The sequence below is a fragment of the Salvelinus fontinalis genome, chromosome 3, assembly GCF_029448725.1.
Source record: "Salvelinus fontinalis isolate EN_2023a chromosome 3, ASM2944872v1, whole genome shotgun sequence".
Classification (NCBI taxonomy): domain Eukaryota; kingdom Metazoa; phylum Chordata; class Actinopteri; order Salmoniformes; family Salmonidae; genus Salvelinus; species Salvelinus fontinalis.
The window spans coordinates 6,985,390-7,008,344 of NC_074667.1; the positions used below are offsets into that span (position 1 = coordinate 6,985,390).

General features: G+C 45.9%; 1 protein-coding gene across 1 annotated transcript; it reads right to left on the reverse strand.

Annotated features, from left to right (window-relative positions):
- On the reverse strand, positions 1-22,654 carry LOC129837391 (junction plakoglobin-like). The gene is made up of 16 exons (XM_055903525.1): positions 22,519-22,654; positions 8,562-8,614; positions 7,977-8,147; positions 7,483-7,736; positions 6,253-6,491; positions 5,792-5,993; positions 5,200-5,344; positions 4,874-4,977; positions 4,302-4,640; positions 3,483-3,635; positions 3,226-3,345; positions 2,949-3,099; positions 1,879-2,000; positions 1,497-1,539; positions 991-1,146; positions 1-813 (listed from the first exon to the last, which is right to left on the reverse strand). Exons 2-15 carry the CDS (start codon positions 8,572-8,574, stop codon positions 998-1,000), a joined length of 2,205 nt encoding a protein of 734 aa, XP_055759500.1. The 5' UTR covers positions 8,575-8,614; positions 22,519-22,654; the 3' UTR covers positions 1-813; positions 991-997.
- Positions 22,655-22,955: the final 301 nt, after the last annotated feature.

Below are 22,955 nucleotides of genomic sequence, written 5' to 3' on the forward strand. Positions count from 1 at the left end.
TGTACTTTAATATATTCTTTATTTTCTTAAACAAAATTGAAGTAAAAACCTTTATGTAGAAAGACAAATTCCCTGTCAGTAGCGTCCCACCTAAGGTTCTTGATTTAGGGCCTCCAGTAGACTCCCGTCTATTGGGTTGTTCTCTTCTACTGTGTGAGTCAACGTAAGAATATTACACCACGGAGTCAGTACCAACTCTAACTCCCTACTAGCTCATGAATTAACTCACTAACTTGTGAATTAACTCATGCAGACTTTTGAGAAACACAGTGGGAAGAATGTTAACAGCAAATAGTGTTAAAAGAAAGTTAAAAACAGCAGTGTCCATTACAAAGGCTGAAGAAAGAAAGCAAACGTGAGCTGTACAGTACACATCGTTGTCCAGTCACATCTGGCAGTGTTTTTAACCAGTATTGAAATCGAAGGGGAAAAAAGGAAGCTACATGATTATCGTCAAAAAATAAAATCTCTTTGGCATAGATTACCCACCCGAAAAGCGCACACAACCTTAAAACGTACTTGACTAAAAACCTGTGCATCATCATCAATATTATTCTTAGAAAACAGAAGGTAAGCCCTGTTAGATTCTGAGCCCCACAGTCAGTGATAATTGCATATACTACATCGAGGTGAGCAGAGACAGATTGACATCACTCCATTTGAAGATTCTTTGTGATTTCTCCTCTTCTGCTTCCCCCATCTCTCCTCTTCTTCTCCCATCTCTTCTCCTGCTGCCCCCCCTCCGTCTCTCCTCTTCTTCTCCCATCTCTTCTCCTGCTGCCCCCCCCCCCCCCCATCTCATCCCTTCAGCGCCTGTCGAGAGAACAGCATCTTTATTAAAAGTGGTCCAACTGGTTGACTTGGTGTGTGACTTGTTTTTAATAATAAATAGGTGTATGTAACTAATGGCTGCTCTGTCTTCGTGTGTCTGCGCGCTTGACCATAAGAGTGTGGGTACATTTGTCCGTATTATTGGGTGTATGCACTAACCGTTGCCCTAATAGCGCTCAGCATATCCCGGTTGCCTCATGTCATAGGTCATGCCACCACCACCGACCTGGTATTCAACATCGGACATTCCCATCTCTCCATCCATGGGCATGTCAGCAGGGTAGTCTCCATAGTGGTGGTAGCCTGCGTCCAGCTCTGAAACACACACACACACACACTTAGATCAACACTTTGCAAAATATTTACATTTCTGGAGATGATACCCTTGTATTTTATTCATAAAAAAAATGAGGGGGCCTCACTTTTAACATGGTTAAAGTTATATCGATCAATTATCTCTCCTTGACAATACAGTATAATCATGTCAGAAATTCAAATATAGCAAAGCAATACATTGACTAACATTAACTTTAGACAGAAAGCACCCAGTGGAAGTGACTAACTAGCACATTAACCCACACAATAGAGCTACAGCCAGCGTTCTGTTCTGCCCCGTGTGTCAGTCAGTCAGTATGGGCACCTTTCCACCAGAGTGAGTTACTCACCGTCTGCTGCGTAGCCTGCCTCCATGGGGACAGTGTTGTGGGCCTGGGGAGGGGTCACGAGAGGTGTCAAAATTAAGTCAGCCAGTTGCCCATACATGGTCGACAGAAACCGTGTCACACTGTCTTCTTAAACTGCATCGTCTACCTACTTTTCTCTTAATACAAATATTACACTTAGCCATTTTACAGAAACTAAAACTTCACATGTAAGAAACTACGAAAATATAATACATGCATTTATCAATGTTAAATTACCGATAGAAGCAAAGTGTTTTTTTCAGTTTCATCGGAATTGAGAGAAGCTGCAATCGTTATTAGATCCTGCAGTGGCTCCCTCCTCGCCATGGATGGCGCTAGAGGCCCCGAGCATAGGTAAACTCACCATTTCCCAGGCGGCGGGGTCGTGCTTGAACAGGGAGTGCGTGAGCTCCACGGACACACGCTTCTTGTAGTCGGAGTTCTTGTCCTCGGAGATGCGGAAGAGAACGGCGGCAGCGTAGGTGGCTGGGAGAGAGGAGAAAGGCGACATGATTACTAACAGTCAGATCATCACACGTACACATAGATCGGCAGACAAAGTTCGTCTATACCCAGATCTGAGAGGATGTATCAAATGGCTGCAGTGTGTAATGCTACTTCTCAATCCTTGTCTCTCATTCAACTGAATTAAGGGATCAGATATGGCCCAGACTCAATAATTGGTCAATTATGAGCGAGAGAGAGATGAAAGCCAGCAGAGACTTGCGCCCGTTGAGGTTCCACTGGTTTATGGAAATGCAGCCCATTATGCAGTCAGGCTATAACAAAACAACATCTTCCAGATAATAACTTCCTCTCAATGGACGCCAAACGACCTCTGAATCTATCCACATGGACCGCAAGGCCCTCCAGCGGGTGTGGATGACGGCCCAGTGCATCACTGGCACCGTGCTTCTACCCATCAAGGACATCTACTGGAAACAGTGCCTGAGGAAGGCACGCAGCATCATCAAGGACCCCAACACATCCAATCGTGAGCTGTTCTCTCTCTTACCGTCGGGCAGGCGGTATCAGATCATGCAGTCTGATACCAAAAGGCTCAAAGACAGTTTCCAACTACAAGCCTTCAGACTGACCACCTGCTCTGACTCTCCACACATCACAACTGCTGCTACCAGACTCTTATTATACACTTGCCCCCCCCCCCCCCCCATCCCCAAAACATGGAAATATTGGACTAGAAATTGTGCCTTCCTGTATTGTACTAAAATGTTTTCCATTTCTGAGCCATTTACTTCGTTCGTATTATTTCTTATTGTTGTTGCATTGTCGAGAAGGAATCTGCAAGTAAGGATTTCGTTGGGCGATGTATACCATTCGTATACCGTACGACTAATAAAAAACATGACACTAGTGGACGCATCTATCACAAATCCTGGGTTTTTGATGTGGTTTTAATAGAAGTGGTCTCACCGATGCCCTCGTTGTTGGAGTGCAGCAGCTCCATGAGCGGCGCGGAGGCTCCCTCTGCGTCGATCATCTCAGCAGACTGCTTGTCCAGGGCCAGCTCACACAGAGCCCCCGCTGACACGCGCTTCACGTTCTCCACTGGAGAGTACAGCAGCTAGGTAGGAGGAGGGAGACAACGGTTAACACACAATATACATGAGATAAAAGCAGCAACAGAGAGATATTGATGTCTTAAAAGTAAGAAGAAAATATTTAATACATATTTTTTTTTTAAACGTACCTGTACAAAGAGTGGGATGGTCTGCATGCTGGCGATCTCTCCCCTGTTGATGGGGTCTCTGGCCATGATGTGCAGGGCCCCTGTGCACCCCTCCACGATCTCCTCCATCCTCACGCCATCCTGAGACAGAGACAAAGCAAGAGTCAGTCAGCAACAAAAGAGACTAGGGAGGTTAAGAATAGGGCACATTACTGATGTAACAGTTGGACACATTTATATTTTGTATTTTAAGTACATAGATCTGTTTCTACATCTACCTGGTATGTCTGCTGTGCGGCGGAGCCGTGTTTCTGGGCGTCCTGGTGGGCTTTGAGCAGCAGATTGACCAGGCGGGGGATGGCCCCCGCGTCCCTCAGAGGGGTCTGGTTGTCTGGGCACAGTGCCAGGTTACGGATCAGACCAACCACAGCCTGAGGACGAGAGAGGTGGGGTTAGAGACGGACGCCATTTTGATTGGTGATCAAAAAGAATGTTGCTTTCTCTGTGGTTAGAGACGGTTGGTTTTACAAATTTTCACCCATATCATCGTTTATAGTTTCTCTCCCTGTTCTCTCTATGTAGCTTCTTCCTTATCCCTCATTTTCCTCCTTTCTTCACATCCTCGTCTTCCTCTTTCCCTCTCTCCTAATGCCTCCTACTTCTTACCTCATAGCGAATTCAGCAGCCGTTTACGTGAATGGTTAGCCCTCTCCCTGGGCAACCATCTGTCAACTATTAATCTCCCTCTATCCCACCACCCCTTGCTCTCTCTCACCTTGATGACAGGCCAGTAGTAGGGCTGGATGTCCCTCTATACACCCCTCCATCCTGACCCCCCTATCCTCTCACCTTGATGACAGGCCAGTAGTAGGGCTGGTTGTCTCTCCATCCTGACCCCCCTATCCTCTCACCTTGATGACAGGCCAGTAGTAGGGCTGGTTGTCTCTCCATCCTGACCCCCCTATCCTCTCACCTTGATGACAGGCCAGTAGTAGGGCTGGTTGTCTCTCCATCCTGACTCCCCTATCCTCTCACCTTGATGACAGGCCAGTAGTAGGGCTGGTTGTCTCTCCATCCTGACTCCCCTATCCTCTCACCTTGATGACAGGCCAGTAGTAGGGCTGGTTGAGCAGCTTGACGATCGCGGGAATGCCATAATGCATGCGCACGGCATTCTGGGCCACCTCGGCGTCGGAGTGGCGCGACGTCAGGTGACGTAGGGCGCACACTGCCGGCTCCGCCACGTCCTCCTTCTCTCCCGCCCTAAGGACGGCGTGGATGAGCGCCTCGATGCCGTTGCTCTGGGTGACCATGGCCTTGTTGCGAGCGTTGTTGCAGGTGAGGTTGGAGAGGATGCCAGTGGAGCAGGTGAGCATGTTGACGTCGTCAGAGCTCAGGAGACCAACGAGAGTCTGAAGAAGACTGTCCAGGCCCTCCTAGAGGGACAGAGAGAGAGTTTTGTTTATCTGTAATATATTAGTGGTTCTTTAAAATAAAATAAAATGTTAAAAAACATTGCTGTTGCAATAAATAAGAACATTTAGAGTAAATGCAAGTGAGGTAAAAATAGTAAGTTAAAAGGTCAGAGGTTAGGACAAACACGAGAGAAACAGACAGCACGTTGGAAACAGTCTCTATATGTCTCTAGGTTGGAAGGTAGAAGTCTCACCTGTTTAGTGGCAGCGTCCGACAGGTTCCTCAGGGTCCACAGACAGTTCTGCATCAGACGCTGACTGGAGCCTGTCAGGTGCATCCCCAGAGCCTGCATCCCACCTGACAGAGGGGAAACAGAGAGATAAATAGATAGAATGTGTATATGAGAGAATCTCTTATCTAACTCATTTTACTGCAAAATATGTACTTCATTCATAATCTCATAGCTTTACAACTGAAAAAAAAGAAGCCAACTTCTATTCATTAAAACCACAGTATCAGTCATCGCAAATCTACAACAAGTAACTACAAATACAACCCCCCTGTATTTCAAACACTTACCAGCATCCACGATGGCAGGTTTGTTGCTGGGGCAGACAGAGAGCACTTTGAGCACGCGGCTGGTGGTCCACAGGAGCTTCTCATAGCTGTAGTTCCTCATGATGTGGACCAGGCCCTCCGGACCACTGTTAGCCAGGATGATCAGCTGAGAGAGAGAGAGGGGGATGATGGGAAATTGAGTTTAACAATATGAATCAAGCGATAGCATTTCTATGAGCCACAAACAGTGTGGACATTCACTTTTAGTCCAGCTCGTGACATGTTTGGATGTACCCAAATCCTCATTTTCCAGTAGGGGTTTAGGCGTTAAAAGGTTAACGGTAACATCTTCAAAGGGTCAAAACATTCCATGTATCACTCCTGTCTAAACATGCACTTGCCCATTAAATAACAGGCAAGCACACACAGGGTAGACATCCCTACCCGGCCACACCTGTCTCATATCCTCACATGCACATAAGCGTGCAGTCACAGAATTACTATGGCAGCCACACCCATGCCAACACAGGGCTATCATTCAAACGCACTCATTCACAATATTGACATGCATAAAATCACACCCCTTACACTTAACACCCCCCCCTCCCCTCACCTTGCTCTCCTGGTTGCCGTAGGACAGCAGCTGCAGGCAGTCGGTGGTGATGGCCAGGAACTTTGGGTTGCTCTTCTTCAGCAGAGGCACCATTCGCTGCAGGCCGTCGGCCAGGCGCACCGCCATCTTGGCTCCCTCCTGGTGCAGTAGCAGGTTGTGGAGGGTGGTGATGGCATAGAACAGCACAGACTCCATGGGAGAACTGACAGAGGGAGAGGGAGAGAGAGAGTTATCCTAAGGATTTAGATAAGCATAGTTCATTATGAGTGCTTTGTCAATCTTGTGGTTGTACGGAGAGAGAAAGCGAGCAGAGAGAGAGACTTGCAACAACTTTCACCCTCAACATGTCATCCCCCATCCAGGTATAGAAGGCCACAAAGTAAAAGAGCTACGAGAGAGCATGAGAGACGAGAGTATGCATTCCCACACACTACCCCCCCGGCAGACCCTCAGACTCCTACCTGAGCATGCGGACCAGGGCAGGGATGCCCCCACACTTGAAGATGGAGAGCAGGCCCTCTCTCTGGTGGGACAGGTTGTGGAGGATGCTGGCTGTAGCCCGGGCTGTCTCCATGTCCCCGGTGTTCTGCATGGCCCGCACCACCGCCGCCACCATCTGGGGGGACGCCATCAGCGCCCGGCGAGACGCCTCCTTACGGGTCAGCTGGTTGACGATCAGGGAGGCTTTGTTGACCACCACCTGGAAGACAGAGGGGGGTTTGGTTAGTTTGAAAGGAGGGAAAATGCAGAGCTATTAACGGGGAAGGGTTGACTATTGGAAAAGTACAGCAATGTGAATGAATGACAGCCAGCTTGACTACCACCTAATGGGGAGGAGTGGTAGAGATGGGTTAGGTTTATGGGGAAAGTGTGATTACTAGTGGTAAATAACATCAATGAATGACTGATTGAATTAATTAATCAATGTCTAAATGACAAAGGTGGATTGATGGCTAGATAAAGAAAAGTACACAGCCATCAATTCACCTTTGTCATTTAGACATTGATTAATTAATTCAATTCAGAATTGAATGGGAAATGCCTCAAATTCCAATTCAATTAATACATTTGAATTGTAGTAGTAAACAGGATACAGAATTGCAATTCAAATTAATTAAAGGAAATATAATTGAATTATGTGAAATTCAAATGCCTCTTCTATAATGGGTGTAGTCAAATGTATATCTAGTAGATAAAATATCAAACATGTTATATACATGCATATAAAATGTTGTTTCAACAACAGATTTTCAGAACCAACTTCAAATGAATGAGCAAAGTTATTTCATTAATACCACACCCCCCAGAATGCATTAGTTTAACCCTCAAGTTGACCCTAAGACCTTCAAAAAGGAGCCAAACAAATGAAATCATTGGTGGAAATATAACAGTCTATTCTAAGCACTACGGTTAAAAGACTACAGGAACATTGTTTAGAGAGAAGTGTGATATATTCCTTGGTATCTGAAAATGTGACCTGTCAGGGTCAATTAAACGTCCATGTTCTATGACTGAGTGCAATTTCTTTAAATAGCACTGAATAAAATTGTACTTCCTGTTACTCAAACTCAAAAATTCTACATTCTGTGTGGCCAAATCAATTAATGAGCTGAATGGGAGTCAATTCAAAAATTCTGAATTGAGCCCAACCCTGACGCAAAGACAGACGTGTCAAACAACCCGTACTGTACCTGGTCCTCATCGTTGAGCAGCTTGGTGAGCTCGGGGATGGCGCGCGTGGCCAGCTCGGCGTCGTCCTGGTAGTTGATGAGGTGGACGATGGCCGTCTTGAGGAGCTGCGAGGGCTCGGCCAGCCGCTGGACGTTGGTCATCTGAGACGGGTCAGTCTGGGTGGACAGGATGGTCGTGCCCTCCATCACCGTCTCTGGGAACATGGCCGCTCGGACACGCTGGGCCCGGGTCAGGGCGTACTGAGACTCCACTTCTACAGGGAGGGAGGAGAGAGGAGGAGAAGAGGGTCGAGTGGTTTGTATTTTTAGATGGTGGGTTTGAATGACAGTTCAGTATTAAGCAGTAATAAGGTGTGTGTGTGTGAATGTTTTGTGTGTGTTTTAACGCCATGTTCCAAAGTGACAGTGCGTGTTTGTAGCGGGTTGTACTTTTGAATGTTTGTTTATGTCAATTTGAGCGCGTGTATTCAAGCACTAAACTGCGTGCGTCTCACCAGCAGGGTTCTCTGAGACGACGGTGGTGGTGACGGTGCTGTACTGCTTGGTGCTGTACTCGGTCCCATCGTCATCGGTCCTCACTGTGGTGGCTCCTGACTGGATCCCAGAGTCCCCGGCATAGTATGTCTGCTGCCACTCTTTCACCTTCACCCTCCCCTCATTGCCCACTACGGAGGGAAAGAGGGCAGAGAGGTTAGAGTGGAAGTGCACTTTGAAGTAATATATTATCCATGTTCAACACACTTGTTAGTGCCCTCAGGGCTCGCCCACTACAGAGGGAAAGAGGGGAGATCTATGGGGTTATTACAGACTGCACTTAGAGTAATAGCTGACACTTGTTAATGCACTAGGAGGGAGAGCAAAGAGGGGTTATTAGAGGCAACACTGCACTTGGAAGTTACCTGTGAGCCATTAGTGTAATAACAAGTATGTTCGACGCATAAGGGGAAGACATTGTGTTCAGTTGAACAAAGGAGAGGAAGGAATATGAGGGAAGAGGAATTAAGAGAAGAGGAAGAAAAAGGAAGAAATAAAAAAGGTTGTGAAAGGGGGAGAATAATATAGCCAGATTATGAACCCACTCTGCATTTCCATGGTGGCCTCCTGGGCTCAAACCAACAACAATGGAGAAGTCCTGAAACACACACACAAAAAAAACCATTTAGATCAATAATTATCTTCCACATTTTGCTACAAATTACAATCATACCACTCAATTATTTTACAGTATACTTTCATATTCTTCTAACCTGTTTTAAGGCTAAATATTAAATTAGCCCGTTAGTTCAAATACATTTTATTTCATACCCTTTCTCCCAGGTAAGAATACAGATAGGTGAACGAATGCCCTCCCTCTGAACAGTGGCAGAAATGACAACGCCGAGTCAGCAGCAAAGGCTGCTGAGATAGCAGGGGAGTGTGAGGGGGCAGAGGGACAGCTGCAGGACAGGAACGCCAACTGCTAAGCCCCCGCGGCCTTTAACCCCGGGCAGAGCCTCCGCCTATACATACAGCTGTGGGAGCTAGACACCTGCCTGCCGACTCACAGTATCAGCCACCAGAACCCGCTAGACAGGTTTCTTGTGTGTGTGTGTGTGTGTGTGTGTGTGTGTGTGTGTGAGAGAGAAAGTAAGTAGTCATTCATACACACCTTATTCCTCCTAAGATAACACCTTTATAGTGGACAGTCACACACACACACACACACAGTTCCTCCTCAAAACACCACTCCTCCTTCACCTGTAACTACAGGCCAACGCTTAACGACCATGAATCACTGGCTGATTTAAAATAAACACTCCCACCTCAGGTCCCCCCCCAATCCTTATCAAGTCATTTTCCCGGCAGTACCTGTCTCTTATCTCCATTCTGCTCTCTTGTTGTGACCATCTATCATACACCCGGGCTCCAAAGATGCGGATGTCGATAAAGGCAGCCCTCCGCACCTCTCTGATTCAGAGGGGGTTGGGTTAAATGCAGAAGACACTTTTCAGTTGAAGGCATTCAGTTGTACAACTGACTAGTTATACCCCCTTTACCCTTTACCCTTTCCTCTCCTGAACTATCCGTCATACAGCTAAAGTGCATTCCTTCTGCAGTGTTGGTTTGGACCTCATCTACCCTTTCCCCATTTAAAAATGATTCCTCACCTGGTTCACTCAGTTGGCCCAATGTGGTTTCTGCATTATGATGCATTTACTTGCCGACTCATTCTATTGCAGCCATGTTAGCTCACCATTAACATTACATGGGGATATTTAACCAACGCGATCTAACTGAATGGTCTAGAATTACACCCATTTTCTAAAAGTTCCTTACAATTAAATGCATTTTAACTTTGTTTGGAGCCATTTCCCAAAGAGCAAAGACCAAGTGTGTGAGTCTGTCCATGTGTTTAAGAGTTTGTTTATGGGCATATTATTTTCTGTGTGTGTGTCTCTCACATTGCACACATTCCTAATTCTGATGGTCTTCAGACTCAAAATAACCTCTGGTGCAGGAAAGAGCTAGTTGGAGGATGACCCACATCCACTCCTCAATATAAAACACTCAGGTTTCACTGAACAAAACGGCACGACTTCTACACTCAACCCACCACTCACTCAATACATGAACAATGATGGCTCGTTCACTGCAGTTAAATGCGATGGGAGCGGCACGTGATGCTACAGTCCACTCTACAATGTCACCCGTGTGTGGTTCAGATGTTTGCGGTGAAGGGAGTTACTGTAATTGAAGGGATGGGATTCTTTGCTGGACACAGACATTACTGACATGCTGTGTGTGTTTGTGAACTGGATAGGATTGTGGGAGAGTCAGTGGGAAGAGTCAGGCTGTTTAGAGCCATTCTCCCAAAGGGCAAAGGCCAAGTGTGTGAGTGTCAATGTGTTTACACGTTTCTGTTTACGTGCATCTCATTTTTCATACGCATGAATGTAGCAGCTTGAGACGTCACACAATTCCATATGAATGCGCCATACGTCCAAGAATTAGCTAAGATCAACTATGTATGATGAAGCCGATTTATTTTGCACTGCTATTCCTTATTCATACGAGAGTGGGTATTCATTTGACGCTTTTAAACCATTATATTTACCTGCTTATTTCTAGACTCAGGCCGCAAATACATACAACATGAAATACTTCCTATGAGGCATGACAGAGAGGAGCCTACAGATTCACTTAATATTGCCATCAATGGAAAAGTCTGACAAATATACGTTTCTTTCCAAATATATGCAGCTATGGAAATGAGGTGGAGGGTTGTACTGACTACCGTATGGCAGGAATGAAGGAAAGCAGATCCATTTTCCACCTTGTAGTAGCTAGGAGAGATAATGTGGCAAGTCGTGACAGCATGTCCCCCTGGCGTGTTTGTACTTGATGGGCGATGCACTAACATTCCTGGCTACCTCTGCCTTACCTTGTATGCAATCCAGGCATCTCCAGGTACTGTATTTGCATGTGTGATTATGACCTAATACAGTAAACATAATATATCCATCTATGAGCTTTACTATGCAAAAGCATATTAGTTTCATCTCGTATATAGGACTGTTTTAGAAATATAATTGCCATCCCTCTGGAAATCACATGTAACACAAGTTATTTTATGCCGCTCCAAAGTATTTTTGTACATGCGAGGTAGTAGAACTATTGTACCAGCGTGCATAACTACTCTTGTCTGAAATGAGTCTGGAGTTGCTCTGTGGGTTTGCCAAGCAGTGAGCCTGTTACGGATGTGAATGATAGTACCACACCCTTCTGCGTTAGCCCCGGGGCTCAGAATGGGGGATGTGTGTGTTTGATGTGTTCTCATGTTTCAATCTCTAGAACTGGAGAGTTTTCACGCGTTTCCCCCAGAGACCAGAAGTGTAGTGGAGATGCGTGTATAATTCTCACTAATGAACTTCCTGTGTTTTCCCCAGGGTTCAGAGAGAAATTAGATTGTGTGTGTTTATTCTAGACCCTCCACCCAGAGAGCCCTCATGTGCACTTATCTCACTGGCATTTGGAACAACAGACTGGTGAGTCACAGGCAAGTCACCATGTTGCCATGGGAGTGTCAGTGTGTGTGTGTGTGTGTGTGTGTGTGTGTGTGTGTGTGTGTGTGTGTGTGTGTGTGTGTGTATATATATACAGTATGCATCGGTCTCACTCTAGGCCCTTGAGAGGTACTTGTGCCTATCTCAGCTCCATTGGGAATAGTCGAGTCACAGCCCAGCCAGCTTGCTAGCTGACCTATGGGGGTTCACAGTGAACGGGGCGTTGGCGTTTCTGTCTGAGCTTGTACTTTACAGGTACAAGCTGAGTCATCATGGACACAGAAAATGTCTCCCAGGCTCTTTCCCTACCTCTCCTACTCTCGCTCTCTCTCTCTGTGTTTAAATAGAGGTGTGGCACTCATTTCTCCTTTTCCCAAGCTTGGGAGTGTCTCGTCGTTTCAACTGTGCCAATTACCATTAGGTAATAATAAATTAGATGATACTGGAAAAAAATAATACCATGGCAAAATTCCAAAACACTAGGCATGCTGTATATCCTGGTTCCACAAGCTTATACGCACACACACACACACACACACACACCTGGAAGATGAAAAAGGAACGTTTCATTGTTTTTTGTGAATCTGTGAGTGTTTGTGCTATCTGTTTTCCTGGGCAAGGCAGCGGGTTCAGACAACGCGTTCCGATTGTTGCGACACACCCCGCGTCACCTTAGTAACAAAGGCTTCACTCACACACACACACTATACTGTTGACTTTATCTAGGTCTATCAACTCTTCCTGGTTGTCCATCAATCTTATTCTCACGCGTTTTTGTAACACTGTGCAAAACAGCCTCGGCAGCCTTGACCCCGACTGCACCAGACTAGAGATGGCTATAGTGATAGAGTTGATATGCTAGCAGAGAAGAACAGATAGGAGAGAGAGGGAGGCATGTTGAGTGTGTTTCTACAGTGTTCTGGGTGCTGGTAAAACATCAGACCTAGAACTTGTGGCTCCTTCACCAAACCACCCCCCCATTAGGAATCAACTGGAAATGAAAAGCACGGATTGCTTGAGCTGTGTTGACCACAAGTTAAAAGTAGTATTGCCATATGTCGTCTACTGACAGAAAGACACGGTGTATACCTGCCAATGAACACTGCTACATCGTGGGTAGTGACCAGGAACTGCTGTTGGATTTCATGGTGTGTACTTCGGAGTGGACTTTGCTCCTCGGCCCTGCATTCTAAGTAGTGTGGTTGGGTTAATGACTGATGGACTCACTCCCTCCTACTGTACCTTGTTCCATTATCTTTCACCACTGCACTAGGAGCTATTCTTTCCTTTTCCAAAGCCCTGCCCACCCCCACTCTATTGTTCTTCCTGAGCTACTGGGATAGTTTGGACGATTCTGATCTTGGGTCAGTTTTGCATTTCCCCCACTAATGGTTAAGGTTAGGATTGGGGGGAGGAGAATGTGATCCTAGATATACCTAGGGGAAGCTTTATCCTAGAGCATTCTGGACTGATGGTCAGGACTTCCAGGAAGCACAACACATTGCGGGCAGGAATGTCTGACTGTCAGAGAGCCCCCATTGGATGAGAGTGAAAGAGAGAGATGAATGCGGTTTGGCCCCGTCGCTCTAATCCTGGTGTGACATTCCACACTAGCCCCAAACATTTAGCCTCGTTCAACACACACTTTCCCGCTGCGAACATCAACCAAAAATAGTCCTGAGCTAAAATCTCTCCCCCTCTACACTGCAAACAAACACCATCACCTCCTCGCAGACAAACAACTCATAATAACTAGTCACACATCCAAACGATCCCTTCCTGACTAAATGTGCACACACAGACGCTGTGTCAGTGGATGATTAACTAGGTTCCACAGATGGTGTGAATACTGCTCATCATCTCCAGCCTCCACACACAGGCATGTCAGACTGGGGAGTGTCCTCATAACCCTGGCAAGGTGTGGCAGTGTGTGTGTGGTCTTTGGCTCCTATCTGGCAAAACACACCCATTCGCTGGAGTGTATAAACCACAGCATTGCTACATTCAAATTGGAACCTCTTCACAGCCCTATCCATTTATACACCGACTTGAAATCAAAAATGGGTATCAACTTAAGCCTTGACACACTAAAAGAGATCCAGCAGGTTTACCAAGATAAGGTTGACTAAACCAGGCTAGCCTAAGCTACACCCAAAAAGAATGAAGAGGGCTAAATGGCAGAGTGGAAGAACCCAGATCTAAGGAGATAAAAAAAGGGCTCAATCCGTGTCAAACGCCTGATGGGGAAACAAACAATGGTGGACGTGTGGCTAGAGGCGTCATAGACCTTCACAGTCTAAACATTGTGGGTCTCTAAAGCCGATCATAAATCTACATCTGAGAGCAGTAATACAATGTGCAGAATCTCTTTCTGGTCTCGTAGACAGAGGTTTGTTTTCTTGATCCTTGATCCTGGTAGACTTGTTCCACAGACAGCCATAAGAGACAGAGGGATCAAGAGACTAGAGATAGTTGTGACAGAGGTGGGGGGGGGGGGGGGGGGGGGGGTACAGATCAAGCAGATCAAGTCCCATTACCACACATCTGTAAAGCTGCGTTCACCATCTGTGTATAAGATGGACCTGCCTCCCCTCACCCATACAAACAAACATACGCACCGTGACACACACAGATGGACACAGACACACACTAGGGTTTAATAGCGGGAACTGGGTTAGCAAGATTAAGAGCTTTTCCGCCCAAACCTACTCCTGTTTCCCAGGATAAATAACTGAGAAACCGGTAAATAATTTCTAAGAACAGCATGATGTGAAATGGAACTGTTCATTTATAATGTCATGTCTAAATCAGTCTTCTCTACAGACTTTTCTGCATGATCAATCAACATTCAGGGTGGTGACAGACTGCACATCTCATATGGAGCGCAACTCACAATGCATGTCTTCACTCTTGCACAATACTCACCGGCTGGCCTCTCCTTAACTCTTGTGGAGTCCCAGGAAAAGCTAGACTAGAATTTATTATATTTGTGGACTAAGAGGGATGCAAGCTTGCTGAACGTTAAATGCTATGGTGATAGACTATAGCAGTTATTTATTCAGACCCATAACCATTCAATCTCGGTGAAGAGAAGCGAAATCCGTCTACATCTTATTCACGAATGTCATTACAAGGAAGGCCAACGATTTAACTGACGAGAACGAGGAAGCAATAGAGAGAGAGGTAATACGCATTACTCACGTCGTACAACATTAGGAGAAATATTACGAAAAGGTAGGCCAATGAGTCAGCCTCCTAACTATACAAATGTAAAATAGGCCATATTATATTTCAAAATTTAAATCTAATTTACTAGCTTACAAATGTCCTGCACCAGCATCACGTGTTCTCTCCCAGCTTCATGGTTTGAACAAAGTGCATAATTCCAGTCCATGTAAACAATAATACAGCCCACAGTTAAAACGTTTACTGGAGGTTGTTTGAATGTATTTACTATGGGCTTGGATCTTTTTCTGTCGTGCGTAATGTGCATTAGCCTATTGGATAACGGCACAATCATTTGGGCTTTTTTGGGGCTTGGGCTAATAAAATATTTAATGTATGGCTCATCTGGCTCAGGTAAGCATCAAGCTTGAATTTTCATGCCGACCAAAGCTCTAATCAAATCCTAACATATTTATGACACTCCCGGTTTTGGTAGGAAAAGTTATTTAGCAGACACTCTTCCATAGAGCGCATTCATTTTAAGATAGCTAGGTGGGACCACCACATATCACAGGCACAGTGAGTACACTTTCCCTCAAAGTAGCTATCAGCAAAGACCGAGCTAGTAAGGGGGTGGGGTTGGAGCGAGGGCGGCGATTATTTAAAATACTCTGAAGAGGTAGGGTTTCAGGTGCTTTCGGAAGAGATGGGCAGGGACTCTGCTGTCCTAGCTTCAGGTGGAAGCTGGTTCCACCGCTGGGGTGCCAGGACAGAAACGAGCTTGGTCCTGCTGAGTCATAGCTACTTGGTGTTGCTGAGAAATACCAGGTTACCCAGGAGGAAAATGATTTATTATCGGGATGGAACATTTGTAAAATACCGGGGGGAAAAATTCAACACACACACACACACACTTTCTCTCTCTCTAAATGGATCTGTGAGTGGCTGGCTTGCCAGCTGAGCCCTGCGGTCAGTAAGTGCTCTCTAGACACGGTACACACACAGCTGTGCCCCCTGTGTGTGTATGGCAGGTGGTCTTGGTCCAGCTAGCCTGCTGAGAGAAACCTTAAAGCCCTCAGGACCCTCTCACCACCATCTCCCCTTCTTATTCACACTCTCCCACTCACCCTTCACATTGTCTGCTGTGGGACTACGGGGAGAAATAGGGGTTAATTGGCCAATTGTGGAGTATAAAAATCTATACGGGAGGATGTGCAGTGGTGTGGAGCGTGATGCTAATGGATCTACTGTGTGGGCTACAGGAAGTTGTGGGTATTCCACGGTCAGACCAGGCTATGACTCAGCAGCACCGGGGGTCTGGATTGTTTTTCCCCCCCAGTCAGAGGGATAGGCTCAACAACATTTGCTACTCAGAGAGAATTGTTTCCCATGTAGAGACAACCACATCAAAAACTAATGTTGGGCCAATATTTATATTACAGTTAACAGTCAAAATTGAAGAAAGGTGCAGGAAACTCCTATCTGTGAATGTTTACTTTAGGTGAATGCTCCCACTTGAGTGTAGGCTACAGTCCATTTATACCAACTTCAGTGGCCCTCAACGTGAGCAAGACAACCTCTCCCTCAACTTGAACAAGACAAAGGAGATGATCGTAGACTACAGGAAAAGGAGGGCCGAACACGACCCCATTCACATTGACGGGGCTGTAGTGGAGCCGGTTGAGAGTTAAGTTCCTTGGTGTCCACATCACCAACAAACTATCATGGTCCAAACACACCACGACAGTCGTGAAGAGGGCACGACAACACCTTCTCCCCCTCAGCAGACTGAAAAGATGTGGCAAGGTTCCCCAGATCCTCAAAAAGTTCTACAGCTGCACCATCGAGAGCATCCTGACCAGTTGCATCAGCGCCTGGTATAGCAACTGCTTTGCATCCGACCGTAATGCGCTACAGCGGCTAGTGCGTATGGCCCAGTACGTCACTGGGGGCAAGCTTCCTGCCATACAGGACCCATATACAAGGCAGTGTCAGAGGAAGGCACAAAAAATTGTCAAAGACTCCAGTCACCCATGTCATAGACCGTTTTCTCTGCTACCGCACAGCGCCAAGTCTAGGTCCAAAAGGCTCCTTAGCAGCTTCTACCACCAAGCCATAAGACTGCTAAACAATTAATCAAGTGACCACCTGGACTATTTGCATTGAAACCACCCTCATTTTTGTTTTTACATTGCTGCTACTCCCTGTTATTATCTATGCAGTCACTTTACCCCAAACTACATGTTACAAATGACCTTGACTAACCTGTACCCCCTGTACACAGCCTCATTATTGTTATTTTAATGTAACTTTAACATTTTTACTTTAGTTTATTTAGTAAATATTTTCTTAACTGCATTATTGGTTAAGGGGCTTATAAGTAAGCATTTCACGGTAAGGTCTGCACCTGTTGTATTCGGCACATGTGACAAATAACATTTGATTTGAGGTTAGTGTCCACCCCGAGATTGGAAGGTTGGGAGTTTGATCACCGGCCGAGTCATACCAAAGACTGTTAAAAATGGGACCCCATCAGTCTCTGCTTTGCACTCAGGAGATAGATTGGAGGTAAGGCCCCGTGATAGACTCGCATCCTGTCCAGAGGGTTCACTCATAGGCTCCTGCCCTACGAGCTGCTCCAGCTACTTTCTTCCAGTCCATTTATCAGTCCACTGATAGCAGCCAGTCGATGGAACTCCCCTCTCGGCTCCACTAGCATGCCAAACCCCCACTACAGTCAGGCACATTGAAAGGCTTAAGTACACAACGCAGGGCCCTGCTGGCAGGATCGCATGTGAACCAGAGCGCTAGCACACATTCTACAACTTGAAAGAGTGGACGATATCTGATTCTGTGAAAAAATCCATGTCTAAGAGAACCTGCGTGTCAAAGACATTTTACGTCTGTTTATAATACGCTTTCAAGAGTCAAAGAATGAAGTCTCTCGGACTTTAAAAATCGAGGATTTGGCCTAGTCTGAGTTTTAGTTTGGCTTACTGGACTTGGTGAAAAGCTTCATTATCACCCTAGCTAAATACAGTGACCGCATTATAAAACGGTGGCCATTCCCAAGACTAACAGCATGGTTTTACATTACAGCAGCTACACGGTGTCATTAGCAGGGATTCAGTGATTCATCAGGAGAAATGCAATGCCTTCGCTAATGTTATTACTGTGCTAATTGACATAGCCCGGAAAACAGCTAGCAGTCAACTGACAACTAAAAATAAACGATGACTTGCAAGTCATTCACCAAGTCAATGTAGGTTATTGGACATAGTGTAACACAATAATGTCTAACCAGTAACTGATTAAATAATCATTCTAAAATAGTAGGCTTACATCCATCAGTAGATGTGTCGAAAGAGTGTTACACCAGACCAGAGGGGGTACAGTTGGCTCCGACTGGGACGAGCTATTTGGGTAATTCATGTTTACTCCCTGTACACTCCTCTCACTATGAATTATAGGAGATCTGTGTTGTCTCTGAGGTGTGGAAGTGCAGACTAGGATCAGATTACACAGAGAAGGGAAGGAGGGGGGGCCAGGGCAAAGGGCAGGAGGAAAGTGTGTAGCAGTACAACTAGGCCTTCATGTCTGTGTGGCTTCTCTGATGTAACAACAACTGAGGGCCTATGGAAGGCTGTGTGGTTGAACCGTCATTGTGGCATCTGAAGAGTTGAGCTTGCCTTGTTTCCGGTCTCCATTGTTATAGAGCCCCCAAACTCAACTCTGGACCCGGAGCCAGTTCCACTGCCCCCCCCCCCCCCCCTCCATTGTTCCCCTCTAAACAAGGACTGATTTAGACCTGGGACACCAGGTGTGTGCAATTAATTATCAGGTAGAACAGAAAACCAGCAGGCTCCGGATCTTCTAGGGTAAGAGTTGAGTACCCTTGTTAGAGAGTAACGAGAGGCTGTGTTGTCACGGCAAGGAAGGACGATGCGGTATGAACTAATGTAACATGCTGGGCTGCTGTCCACAAATACTCCGTATGGAGGTAGAACGGACGAGGAGGCTGGTGTCACACCATCTAGGGCGAATGGGAGGACGGCAATGGGAGTGAATGGAAATAAGTATTTTATAGTGAGCTCAGTTTCTCAGTTCTCGATGGGGACTATACAAGAGTTTTCTACAGAGCATCTAGAATGAATGTCTGTCATCGTTTGGACAGCGAGGTTCGCTTGGTCCCATCTAAAGCCCTCCTTTAGGGTTAGTGGGGAGGCTTCGCCTGCTGCAGCGTGGATACTGGATATATGCATGGCTGTGCTGGTGAGCATTGAGGCGATGCGACAGATGATGAATATTTCAGAAAGATCAGAGGCGGAAGGGAGGCTAGGGAGAGCACGGAGGATTAAATCTGAGAGGACGCTAAAGAATACCACACACCCCCCCAAAAGATGTTTGTCTGACAAAGCCTGTACCAGACATCCTCCGTGGAGGGGAAAGCTTGAGTAGCTACATTTACCTGCAGTGTTCATGCTTCCACTTCTAAAATGTTCTTCATGTAAACCGTGACCGATATGAAAGACGACAGGGGACTGAAGCATGGACGGAAGAGTACAGATAACTTTATTTCTTTGGTGGAAGTGAGGTTATTGTGAGGTGTTGCTTCCATAAAAGGTCACCTACACGTCATTGTGCATCAATCATTCTAACAGACACTTCATATCTGTGTGTGACTTATAGAGTCACTCTTCTAGATGGAGGCTGATGATTCTCTTCTCGGATACTGCATGTCTCCGACGGTGAAGAATTCCCAGTCGTTAGCGTTCCTTTTCCACCACACCCGCACTCCTCCCTGCCTCTCCCGCTCATTGGAGTGCAATTAACGGATGAGTAGGAAGTGGGAGATGAGAGCAGAGTGAAGAGCGACACCAGCGCAATGACTAGGAGTAATCATCCGAGTCAACTTACTGAGAAGCATTGCTCAGAGCAGGCTAAACGAACCAGCCCAACTGTAAAATCTGTATTTAAGTCACTCGTGGATTCAGGAATCCAGTCCACTCCAGTCCCTCCCTTCTCGTGAAACTATGTCAGTAATGAAAAAATTATCAATGATAATATATTCATAAAAGAAACAGACAGTAATGGATGCAGCCATTTCCAGCATGCTGTCGGCAGATGTGGCCTGGTAGTTTATGAAGAGCTGTCTGATAGGAGCCGACTTGAAAATAATACAGATGGCAGAGCAGTATCAGACTTCCAGAGCACCAAGTGATGGGGAAAAACGGTTGTTAGGCCTCCCCGGAAAAAAAATGTATAGAGTGAATAATTCATATTTGTGACGGTAATGGGAGCACAGCTGTGTTGGTCACCCGGGCGATGCCAGCTTGGATGGATTCTTTCATATCGTGCCACCTCTGCCACTCCACTGATGAGTGGGAAGAGGGTTCCAAGACGCTTTGGGCCTCTATTGTTTGTTTAATCATGGCATTCTCCAAGTCAGAGGCTCAGGCGTCAGACACACCTTCTGTTCTCCGTCGATAGACTTTACTACTTCACATCTTCTGTTCTGCCCTTGTGTAATGTCCTTGACACTTGCAACAGCCGTCCAATATGGAAGTCGCCTTAGTCTGGAGATAACATATCAAAAGATAGGGATTTTTGTCTTTGACGTCGTTTGTTGTTCTATGCCAAGAATTTAAAAAATGGTGGCGATGGGGAGGGTAGAAGTCAGAGTAAATCTGCTTTGAGTTGATAACAGCATTGTCTGAGAAGATATCTTAAGCCCCTGTCCGGTTGATTTAACCCTTAAGAGATTAGGCCGCTATCGTCCCACCTCCTCTTTAACCCCAGATAGAAGACAAGCCCATATCATTGCTGACCAGAAAAGAAAAATGTCTTCCATCCCCATATGTAGCCTACACATGTACGCAAACAGGCTCGACCTGGATACACACATTGGCACTGAGGCCTGGTCCCACGCGTGGCCTGATTAGGTTCTGTGGTGTAACTGAGCCCCCTGTTCTGCTCAGGCGCCACCGGGGAGGGAGGGCAGGGGTGAGGAGAGAGACTGAAGTCAAGACGAGGGAGGACAATTAGGTAGGGACGGGTCACATTTTAGAAGTGGCAAACGTGGAACCAAGTTAGACACACGTAACAAGACAGCATGATAAAAAAAAAGGAAAGAAAAGAAAGGAGGAGATATATGGAGTTGGTTGAATCGTCGGTAATCCCCTCGCCCCATGCTGGCCTAATGTAGGACAATATCAAGGAATTAAGCAGGGGGAAGGATTAGCGCCAGTATGACCCCAGCTGCAGCTGAAAATCTCAGCCTAAACCCCGCAGAGGCAGACAGACAGCAGCCCCAGGCGAGCCAGACTGCACCTCATGGCACAGCACCAGCAGCATGGCAGGCCTGGGCAGACCAGGAGAATGCACTGGCGTAGAGAATGTGTGAAAGGATGAAACTCGATTCAACCTGACAGCCATTCAAAACATCAGCTGGGCTCACTGGCCCAGATTCAGTATGCTGTTGAATGCCACTTGGTTGTTTTGATGCGATTGTTCTTGGTTGTTTCTGGTCATTGGAATGGCATGATCATGACTGGTGTGACAGCTCTCCATTTTGACAGGCATCTGTCCAGCCCTAATGCCAGGCTGTGCCATGTCAAATTTGACATGGACAGTTATTAAAGTTGGTCTTGGGAGTATTTGAAAAGGCTAAACCACGTAAGATGAGCAAAACAAGATAATGTTATTTTGGTTGCGTGTTGTAAGTGAAAGTGGATTTAGTTGTGAAATAAAATGAGAGGATCTGTGCTCTGCTATTGCAGTGGCATAGAGGGGGTAGTAAAACTACTGTAACTAATGGCATATGGTTCCCTTTGGAAAAGGATGAAGTATGAGGCAATAGAGGCTCACTGGTATGGATAATGTCATCAGCCTGAACACCTGGTTTGTGTCCAATGAGCCTTGATCAAAAGTAGTGCACTATATAGGGAATAGGGTGCCAATTGGGACAAAGACATGGACATTACTGGCACCACTTCCCTTGTGGATCTGAACTGCCCTAAAAGAGAATGTATTGTAGGTGTGAAAGTCTTGTAAGGACATTTTGGTATCACTGCCTTGTTGTTGATCAGTATTATTCATCCTGACCCATTATGTATGTGTGAACCATGCAGGCACTCATGTCATGCCCCACCCCCAACTCAATGGGGTTGTCAAAGCCCGGGGGGGGGGGGGGGGGCAGTGGATTTGACAATGGATGAGGGGTAAACGAACTTCGATCACTCTACTGTGTACCCACACGGTCACACCACTAATGACTTTCAGCTCTATTCTATTCAAATGTGCACGAAGTCAAGAAGTTAATCAATAGTTTGTCCCCCCCAAAAATTGCGCACATTTATTTGGCAGGAACAGCGTTTGACAAAAACCTTGTAGTGACATAAACCATCAACATTTGCTCTTAAATAGGCAGGAAGGAGTAAACGTTTTGTAACAGAGGAAACGTTTTGCAACAGTATCGGCGTAATGAATACACCCACGATAACTAATGTCCTACTTTTTAACGACGTTTGGGTGGTGACTAGACACTTGACAATAGGAAAGGAACATTACGCTATTCTGCCATCAGGTCCAGAGACAAATATAAAAATTGACGGAGACAGAATGTCAGAGATAGACTACATTGTATCCAGACCGGGAAGAACATTTATGGAACGCTGGGAAATGATGTTTCCAGTTTAGAGACACACGCAACACAGGAATGGAGAAACTGTGATTATCCTATCCCACTCGACTCACTTGACACGAATTTACTCTCTCCGAAGACTGTCAATACACGGGAATGTGACAAATAAATACCTATCTTTCTTACCTGTCAAAATACAAGAAGTTGTTTCGAATATTCCAAGTCTACGCAGGTCCACAAACAGACTTTTCCAACGATATACTTTGTCCTCTATGCCTCACCTCAACTGCGGTAGGATGTTACTCAGAACAATGAGTAAAAAGCCTAACACCGGAGACTCCGCCCCTCTTGCCATAAGCGCTATCGACCTGACCCCACCCTTTACTTCTCCACAATTTGGAATTTAAACGCAATTGGCCAGAACAAAACAAAGGTGTGTTTACTTGAGTCTATCGACCCATTAAAATGAAACCTCTGTAGAGTAATATGAATATACATTTTGTTTCACAAAGGTATTTTTGGTCAACTACATTACTAAAACATTGTTGTTTTGTTCTTTTCGAATTTACAACTATGGCTAAAATGTTAGTGGTTAGCATGTCCTGCTAACACACAGGGTATTA